This window comes from Pediculus humanus, genomic scaffold (genome assembly GCF_000006295.1).
Source record: "Pediculus humanus corporis 1103172108318 genomic scaffold, whole genome shotgun sequence".
NCBI classification, from domain to species: Eukaryota; Metazoa; Arthropoda; class Insecta; order Psocodea; family Pediculidae; genus Pediculus; species Pediculus humanus.
In genome coordinates this window covers 1174824-1184860 of record NW_002987887.1, presented here as the reverse complement: position 1 = coordinate 1184860, position 10037 = coordinate 1174824, and the positions used below count along the sequence as shown (strand labels likewise).

Below are 10037 nucleotides of genomic sequence, written 5' to 3'. Positions count from 1 at the left end.
CTTTGATAAAGAGTCAAGAAATAGTAGATGAGAAACCCTTTAAAAAAAAGCTGACGATAACAAAAAAAAAAAAAAAAAAAAAAATCTAACCAGAAACTGCACTTCGTCTTATTTTAAGTTTGTTGACTTAATTTTTTTCTTATATATATATATTCTCATGACTTTGACGATAAGAAAAGATGAAAAAAGAAGAAATCAGGGTCGAAATAAGGTTAAAATCTTTAATATTACTTAATACAAATTTTTTTTTAAATTTGGGTAATCCAATAACACAATCATTAACTTATCAAAAACGTTATCATTTTATATATATATAAAATCAAATATTAAATATTATTATTATTATTTTCGTTAAGTAAATTTTTTTTATTAATCGATTCGGGGATGGTAATCGTATTTCGATTAAATAAAAAAAAAAAAATTATTGAATTAAAATATGATACACAACCGTAATCAAATAATAATAATAATAAAAGTATTTTTCCTTGATAAATGAGACAAAGAGACGAATGTGATAACGTTATGTTGTTATCACTAATTATTAATAACAAATTTATAAACACAAAATTTTCAAAAGATAAAAAGGGAGACTGTAATAATAATAATAATTTTTAAATATTTTTTATTTATTAAATAATTTATAATTGTTTTTTTTTAAAGTACCAACAGCCCATCTACTAAAACATTATTATTATTAATTAATTAATTACATAAATTTTTTTTATTATTTTTACAACAATGATAATAATATTATTACAATCGGATAAAAGGGGGTATTACAAAACATAATTATCGAGAGAGGTAGACATTTTTTTTTTCTTCTATTAAATATTTATGTTATTCTTCTGCTTTTAAAAACGTTAAAAATTTGATTGGAATGTGCATTACGACTATATCTACGTTTAAGATTACGCAAAATATCTACGGTAATGATATCACACAAATTTATTTATCCTAAACAATCAATCAATCAATCAATCAATCAATCGCTTTACAATAAAAAATATATAATTAATGTCTGACGGAATTGAATTGATAACAAAAAAACAATAATAATTTTCTACTGGCATTAATAAAAAAAGAAATCAAGCTTCTAAATATATTTATATGTAATTTTCATATCACTCTGTTTCCTTATAATTATTATTATTATGTGTGTGTGTGTATGTATGTATATATAATATAAAGCAACAAGACGAACGAATAATTAATTATCGCGTTGATACGACAAACTATATCGTATCGAAGAGTAAAAAAAATTTAAAACATTTTTTTTTCTTTTTGTTTAAAACAATAAATCTTCATCTCCTTCGTCTAATAAATTATTCGGAGCCTGATCCCAATTTACGGTTTTCTTTTGACTTTCGACTTTTGCTCTGGCTATCTTTTTCTTATCCTGTATTTTTTTTAATCTGGAATAAATAAATAATAATAATAACAAAATGTCCTCTTTCGAATTAATCAATTAATTAATTAATTAATTCACCTGTAAAATTCTTCACGCTCCAATTCGTCTAATTCCGACACGATATACGATAAGGTTCGTTCGATACGTGGAATTATAACTGAAATAAATGAAAAATTTCTTATCGTTACATAAAAAAAAAAAAAAAAAAATTAATATTTTAATCGATTTCATCAACTAGAAATGTTTTATGAATGTTTATGGTTGTTGAATTTGATCCTTGTTACAATTCAATATCATGTCTTCTCTCTCTCTCTCTCTCTCTCTATGTGTTTTAAATTTTGTTTAAAATAATAATAATACAAACCATGTTCGATTGCATTAACTCTTCGATTTGTTATTTTAATAACTTCATCGAGTGTAACAAATGAAGTTTGAAGTGAAGCTAGTTCGACCAATAGTTTTATAGCAGCTTGATAATTTTTCTTTAATTTTGCCAATTGTTGACCACCTCTAGCCAAACCGGCAAGTTCATAAGTGTCAGTACCATCTTGATAACTTTCAAAAACTGGTAAAGTAACACCTGAAATCAAAAGGAGAAAAGTTATCTGGGTGGTATTTATTAAAAGAAACAATATTAATGTGTATGTAAAACTGAGCAAATGTGTTTGTTTTATTTCGAATGAAATACCTGCTACATTATCCTTTTTAGTTCGAATTTTAATTTGGGCTTTAGTTACGTTCTGAAGTACGACTTGATTGAAATCTCCAGTCGTGAACTTTGCTTCGGCCAATGAAAATGCAGCTTCTTTCATGACTTCTCCCATCAGCGTTTTTGTGTCTATTATTTTACATAATATCATACGAAATCTCATTTGCAAAGCATCTGCTTTTTTCTTTAACAGACTGTGACCTTTTTGTGCTCCTTTTAATCTACCTTTCATTAACATCTGAGCCCTACCACAAACCAGAAAAATATTTAATAAAAACGTTTATTTATTAATTAATATAAAAATAATTTACTATTTAAGAATATTTTAAGACAATAGTAATTCACTTAAGGTATTACATTCCCTATTGAAGTCAACCTATGTTAGAGAAAAAAAAAAAAATCCTTCAAAAAATTTTTACACGTTAATTATAATGTAATAATTTATAAGTTAATAAATTAATTATTAATAAAATAATATGTAAAGTGTAAATCTTACCCCCTGGATGGAAAAATAGCTAATCTATCTTTCCCAGACATAATTCAAAAAAAATTTTAAATCTTTTTCAGAGCTAAAGTCAGCTGACTATTATTTCCACAATCAAAGGAAAAATTTTTTTTCAAAGGTTTCCGTTCTGAACTTTAATGGAGTACAGAGAAGGAGAAGCATAATATTGGTACCATTGATCTAAGTTTTCAATGTGCATTGTCATTTACTACTTAATAAATACATTACTTATTTAAATTTTTATTTTAAAATAATAATAAAATGAGTTCTATAGGAACAGGGGTGAGTTTTTTAATTTCTTTAAATTTTTCCAATTGATTTTAGGTATTTGACTCCTTCGTCTCATATAATTCAAATATTGTTGTGGTCGCCGGATACTAAAGCATAACAAATACGTAAATGTTGTAATGATTTTTAAAAAATTTTTCAATTCTACCTTTCTGCTGTTATATTTCAAATTTTATTTTAGTAATGTTAAACTTAAAATAATGCATGTTTGTAAAAATCTAATTATAATAATTTATTCACAGTATGATTTGTCCGCGTCTCAATTTTCACCGGACGGTAAAGTTTTTCAAGTAGAATATGCTCAAAAAGCTGTGGAAAATAGTGGTACAGTTATAGGTTTGAGATGTGCTGATGGTGTTGTATTAGCTGTGGAAAAACTTGTTACTAGCAAGCTTTACGAACCTGGAGCCAACAAGAGAATATTTAATATTGATAAACACATTGGAATGGTAACTTATTGTTTTATTTCAATTTTTTTAGTTAAGTTTATAATAACATAATTTAAATGATTGTTATTCACACCAGGCTGTTTGTGGATTAATATCGGATGCAAGACAACTCGTAGATAGAGCAAGGCAAATAGCTTCTAAATGGAGAAGTGAATTTGGTTCGCCGATTCCATTAAAAGCTTTAAATGACAGACTTTCAATGTACATTCATGCCTACACATTATTTTCAGCAGTTAGGCCTTTCGGATGTAATATCATATTGAGTTCATATTCTGAAGAAAATGGTCCTGAAATGTACATGATCGATCCCAGTGGAGTGTCTTATGTAAGAATCGATAATTACTAAATATTAATAATAAAAAATTAAAAAGGAATTTATGTAAACTAACAAGTTTTTTTTTTTTTTTCTAGGGATATTATGCCTGTGCTGGTGGAAAAGCCAAACAAACTGCAAAAACAGAAATAGAAAAATTAAAATTTAAAAATATGAATTGTAAAGATTTAGTAATGGAAGCTGCAAGAATGTAAGCGTGACTCTTAATTATTTAATTATTTTAGTTTTGAAAAAATTGCTTTTTTTCTTTTCGAACACATGAATTCCTTTTTTGCAGAATATATTTAGTACATGATGAATTAAAAGATAAACAATTTGAATTGGAATTGAGTTGGGTTTGTGAGGAGTCTCGAGGAGTTCACGAAAGAGTACCGGAATCAGTATTTGCAGAAGCTGAAAAATTGGCCAAAGACGCCATGGAAGCTGACACAGATTCCGATGATGATATGTAATTTTTCTCAATAAAAATAAAATAAGGTTAACGTTTTTTTGTACACGAGTTTAATCATAATAATATGTAATAATAAATCAAGAAAATTTCAATTAAATTTGTTTAATCGTTAATAATTATTTTAAAAAAAAAAAAAATCTCATTTCAATTTGTATTCGATTGTTGGATTTCGATACATTGTACACTTTGATTTATATTTAATAAAAATAATAATAATAATAATTAATTTTTAATTTAATAGCATTAATTATTTTTTTTATAATAATATATATTATTATTGTAATTGTTATTTTTTAATTATGGGTGAGTTTATAAAAAAAGTTTTAGTATGTAAGTGTAATCGATTGTAAAAAAAGTGATAATAATGATAATTATTATTGAATTTTTATATAATTCGACAAAAAACAAATTTCAGATTGGAAAAAAAAGGATTTGAAAAAGAATTTTGTCGATACTTGACAAAAAAAAAAAAATGTTTAATTAAAATATTTGTATGTACGACGAACAATGTTTCGTTAACAATTAATTTATTTTATATTACAAACATGAAATAATAATAATAATTATTAATATACAGTCATCACTAAAATGAAAAAAAAAAAAAAAAAAAAAAAAAAAAAACCTTGGCAAGATTAACATGGCATTACGAAGAACAACAACAACAAAAAAGAAGACAGTTAAGCATAAATATTCATTTTGCATGTTAATTAATTTTAATTAATTTTATTATTTTAATTTATTAAATTTTTACATAATAATAATAATAATAAAATGTTTTTACAGGTAAATGGAAGAAAAAAAAATTGATTTTTTGATAATAGTTTTAATAATTATTATTATTATTAATTTGCCAGTTTTAAATTTAAATTAATAATAATAATAATAGGGGTAAGTTATGGATAATAATTTATCAAATTTGGCAAAAAAAAAAAAAAAAATTGGAACGACTAGATTTATTAAAACGAATAATGGTCAAATTGAGAATGATCGAAGAGAAAATTTTTCAACCTAAATCTTTTACTGTTGGATTCTGAAATATTATTTAAAAACAAAAATGGCGGGAAAAAATAATTAGGAATCAATTTAATATGTAAATTTAATTTAAATATTTATTTATTTTTTATAATTTGCCTCTTTTTCTCTGTTTCATTGTATTATTGATAAAATTAATTAATTAATGATTTTAAACGTTTGATGATAAACGTTATTATTATTATTATTATTATTATTATTATTATTTTCTTTTAGGCGATGTAACGAAACGCGACTTTGCATCAAAATGAAAATATTAAAAAAATTTTTTTTTTTTTTTTTTGTGCGTAAGATTAATGATAATCTCTCGTGTGAGTGATTGAGTGACTGAGTGACTGATTGATTGATTGATTGATAAAAACGGGTCAATACCATCTTCGTTACAATTTATTTTAAAAAAAAAAAATTTTTTTTTCTAACCTTTTCTTTGGCCATTTTTAAATAACATTCTGATGTTAAAATAGGAACTCAACAAACACCACGTGGATTTTACGTAAAACAATAAAAATCATTTGTAATTTTTTTTCTTTTTTTTCAGTCGTTAACATTTTCCGTTTTAAATTTACCTCGCATTCATCATCATCATCATATTGAAAACGTCGACGAGGAGGAAGAGGATGTTAATGTACGAAAGATGCATTTACCACTCCTCCACTAACCACTCCGCCATCTTTTTGATCACAAGATGATGAATTTATTTTAGATAAATCACCAATGACGCATATTCTATTTTGTATATTATTTGACGTTGTATTTATAGCCGGAAGTTTTCTCTTGTACAAAGTTCTTGCAAAATAACCCAAAAGAACCATTTGTGTTAACATTATCGAATTGTACACGACTGAAACAAGATTTTAGTGTATTTAAAAGGAACGACATTACGAAGAAGAAGAAGAAGAAGAAAATATATATATTTACGATTTGTATACACGGAAGCTGTTATCGGTGGTTTACATGTTAAACCACCCGTCCAAACGACAATTTCGCTACTAAACCTGTAATTAGCAAATAGGAGACGAGTGAAGAACTAAAATTTACCCTGAAGAAAATACATCAGATCGTATTATTTATTTTACTGTTGGAATGTATTTCCCCACGTTACACATACCTGCATGTGATAATCTTTTAGAGTTTCTGCTAACATTTTCATCGTCATTATTATTCCCCAAACTCCTATAAGTATGGATGTGATAACGATTGGTTGGAAATACATGTAATTTAAACTATATAAACTCTAAAAAAAAATTTGATGTTTTATTATAATTAATTATTTTTAACACAGGTATCAATGGTGACGGTGGTGGTGGTTGATAACGTACCTCTTCGTTTGCCCACATGACTAAAAGAACCATGTATAATAATCCTTGAACGACCGGAAGTTGAAGTACGGAAAGCCTTAATAACATCATGTGTTTTCTATAATTAAATTTTTTTTTGAATTAATTTTTTTTTTTTTTTTGGAATTTTCCAAAGTTTAAAACAAAGAAAATAGTCATAGGTCACGCACTTATTGACAGTCAATTGTGGTAATTTACAACATGGATAACAACAACAGGGTGGCACTTTCATATTGAGTGACTTTGGTTTTGCATTTGTTATCAATTCGGCTTCACCACCGCAATAAGCGACAAAAAGGCAAAACAATTGATATAAACTTGCCATAAACATTCCCTGCGTGACAGCTTCGGCTAATAGTTGAGCTCTTGGAACGATTACGGCACAGTACGTTGCTATTGATACAACCTTAAAAAGAAAATGGAGTAGTCGTCAATAAAATTCACGTTGATAATTTATTTATTTTGTTTGTTTCATATTTACCGGATATACGGATAAAACAAATGCGGAATGAGTTTTGACAGCACGTGGTGCATTTTTTAATATGTGACGGAGTGTGTCTGCAAAAAAAAATATGTTGATGGCAACGGCAAGACCGCCAAATGTAAAAAGAATCACACCGAACGTGTTAAAAGCTGGAACAAACAAACAAACAAAAAAAAAAGAAATAGAAAGTTTTAAATTCGATTGTTGTGTTTATGCCTTTCGTCCATTGCTAAATTACAATCCATAATAATTCAGGTACGTGATAGAAAAATATTATTATTATTATTATTATTATTATTATTATTATTATATTATTATTATTATTATTATTATTATTATTATTATTAATTACAAATATAAGCGCTTAAGAAAAAGAAAGTTTTCCGGTTTGTTTGTTTTAAAAAATTAACAAACAAACGATTTATTTACACTTTGTTAAAACGTGTATGAAATAATATGAAATGTTTGTTTGTGCGTTTGTTTTGATGCGTGTGTGTGCAAACAATTATTATTATTATTGTTAACGTGTAATTTGAAAACTCAATCCCCCCTCCATCCCCCCCCCCGTTCGTTCGTTCGTTTGCCATTTTATTAACGAAAAAAAAGACAAATATTTTTCGGTTGTATGACGACAAACGAAATATGTAAATAATTTTTTTTATGATGAATTCGAAAAACTTTTTCGTTTGTATAATAATAATAATAATAATAATAATAATAATGATAATTACGTAAGTTTTTTTTTTTTCTTTTCGCGACCTCCGAAAATTTACGTACGAAATTTGAACGACGACGACGACAGCATAAAAAATTATTATCATTATTATTATTATTATTTATTATACCGTTTCCCTTAGGCCCTTTTTCTTCTCCCACGCTTTAAATTTTTGCAATAATAATAATAATGATAATAATAATGATATAAATATTATATATTTTGCTTTCTCTAATAATTAACCTTACGTAAAATGTTATCAGTCATCCGGAAATAAGAATTTTTTTTTGTTTAATTTAAGGCACGTCCTTTTTTTGTTTCTAGTTGGTGGAAAAAAAAAAAAAAAATAAAATGACAAATCGACCGTTAAAAAAAAAAAAATTAACACCTCGAATAATAATAATAATGATAATGATAATGGTAATGATAAATAATCAACGAAACGTACGAAATGAGGAGCACGCGACGGATTGAAAAATTATTTCAAGTAATTAGTTTTTATTATTATTATTATTTCTTATTATTATTATTATTTATCTAAAAGTTCGTTAAAATTTTACGATTCGAAAATTTTAAAAAATTACAGAAAAAAAAAAAAAAAAATTGCGCGAAATAAAATTTTTCAGGATTTGATGATTTCAGGTAGATAAGCTAAACATAATTTTTTTTAAATTTATAGGATTAGTTTTTAAGAGAAAAGAAAACGTCGTGGCAGGAAGCAAGTCATCTTTATTATGACACTTTTTTAAAATGTGGCAATAATTCGATTGACTATACAAATGGGGGGGGGGACCGTTACGTAACGTATCCAAAAGTAATTCCATTCAAAAAAATAAAGAAGAAGGCTGTGGTGATGATGATGATGATGATGTGAAGACACGATTTCGTGGTTGGATAAAAAATGGCAACGTTGGATGAAATAAAAACGGTTAGTATAGTTTCGTCATTAGATTAAAAAAAAAAAAATCTTTGTTACGAGTATTATGTAACAGTTATTTAAAAAAAAAACGGTTGGGATGTCGTTAAAAAAAAACAATTTGAAAATATTATTACTCTGTTGTTGGATTATGTGTTTTGCTGTCGTTCAATTTTTAAAATCATTCCACGTTAAATTTTTTTTTTGTAAGAAAACAGGAAGTCACGTGAGACGACCTTTTTTGTCGTTTTTTTCTTTATCGAATTGATTTATAATTGTTTGTGGTTTGTCGCGGTTATATGCCGTCGTCATTTTAGTTAAGTGAAACGTTAAATTTCGCGAAAAATAATCTTTCTACCGGAAAATTTTTTTTTTTTTTTTTCCTACACAAAATGGCCGCCGACTTTGAAATTTTCTTTCTTTTTTTATTTTATTACGTAAAAGTACCGGTTAATAATTTTTTTAATTTTTTTTTTTTTTTTCGGGCGTGGTTAACGTTTTTTCTCTTTTTTTTCTATTTCCTTTTCCTGTTATCATTATCATCATCATCCCTGATAAGAAATTTATTACCGTTACGTAATTTTTTTTTCTTTTAATAAATTATAAAACTTTTATATATATATGAAATTTCATTTATGTAATGATATGTTATTAACTTTTGACAAATTAATAACGAATCGACGGTTTTTCTTTACTCGTTTTTCCACAAATATAATAATAATAATGAGGGTTGTAAGGCTTTTCCGAGAAAAAAAAAAATTTTCCTCGTTCGTGCCCTAAAAATTATTTAAAAAAACAGGTCGGACGAATTTTTTTACGATTTTATTACTTGTTTAAATTATTATTATTATTATTATTATTATTATTATTATTATTATTATTATTATTATTATTATTATTATTATTATTATTATTGTTGTTGTTGTTGTTGTTGTTCTTGTACTGGAGTCTTCCGGTTTTGGTTTCGTCAAGATTTTTTTATGATTCGTTCCAGGTTTTATCACTGGAATTTTAAAAATCTCGTCTATGATTTTTTTTTTTTTTTTTGGAAAAAATGAGAAGACATTCCAGTATTATAAACTGGAATCTCTTCGCGTTTAGCATTATCATTATTATTATTATTATTGTTTTTGTCGTATTCGAGTCTTCCGGTTTTGGTTTCGTTAAGATTTTTCTATGATTCGTTCCAGGTTTTATCACTGGAATTTTATAAATGTCGTCGATGTTTTTTTTTTTTGGAAAAAACGAGGCGTTCCAGTATTATTAACTGGAATCATTCGTGTTTAGCATTATTATTATTATTATTATCATTATTATTATTATTATTATCATTATTATTATTATTATTAAAAAAAGTTTGCCTGAGTATTCACGGTTTGTCGCACAAAAAAATTTTTTTTTTTTTCGGT

At 25.8% G+C, this 10037-nt stretch overlaps 3 protein-coding genes across 3 annotated transcripts; 1 reads left to right on the top strand and 2 right to left on the bottom strand.

The window, feature by feature from the left end:
- Positions 1-1285: 1285 nt before the first annotated feature.
- On the bottom strand, positions 1286-2654 carry Phum_PHUM603950 (vacuolar ATP synthase subunit D, putative; the record flags this gene model as incomplete). The annotated part of the gene is made up of 5 exons (XM_002432848.1): positions 1286-1412; positions 1487-1565; positions 1773-1988; positions 2097-2362; positions 2614-2654. 5 exons carry the CDS (start codon positions 2652-2654, stop codon positions 1286-1288), a joined length of 729 nt encoding a protein of 242 aa, XP_002432893.1.
- A 456-nt stretch (positions 2655-3110) lies between these two features.
- Phum_PHUM603940 (proteasome subunit alpha type, putative) lies at positions 3111-4145 on the top strand (the record flags this gene model as incomplete). Its single annotated transcript, XM_002432847.1, has 4 exons — positions 3111-3359; positions 3436-3684; positions 3771-3883; positions 3971-4145. 4 exons carry the CDS (start codon positions 3111-3113, stop codon positions 4143-4145), a joined length of 786 nt encoding a protein of 261 aa, XP_002432892.1.
- Positions 4146-5796: 1651 nt separating this feature from the next.
- Positions 5797-7242, bottom strand: Phum_PHUM603930 (uncharacterized protein; the record flags this gene model as incomplete). The annotated part of the gene is made up of 7 exons (XM_002432846.1): positions 5797-6017; positions 6095-6203; positions 6285-6399; positions 6473-6571; positions 6684-6919; positions 6995-7146; positions 7236-7242. The coding sequence occupies 7 exons, from the start codon at positions 7240-7242 to the stop codon at positions 5797-5799; spliced, it is 939 nt and encodes a 312-aa protein (XP_002432891.1).
- Positions 7243-10037: the final 2795 nt, after the last annotated feature.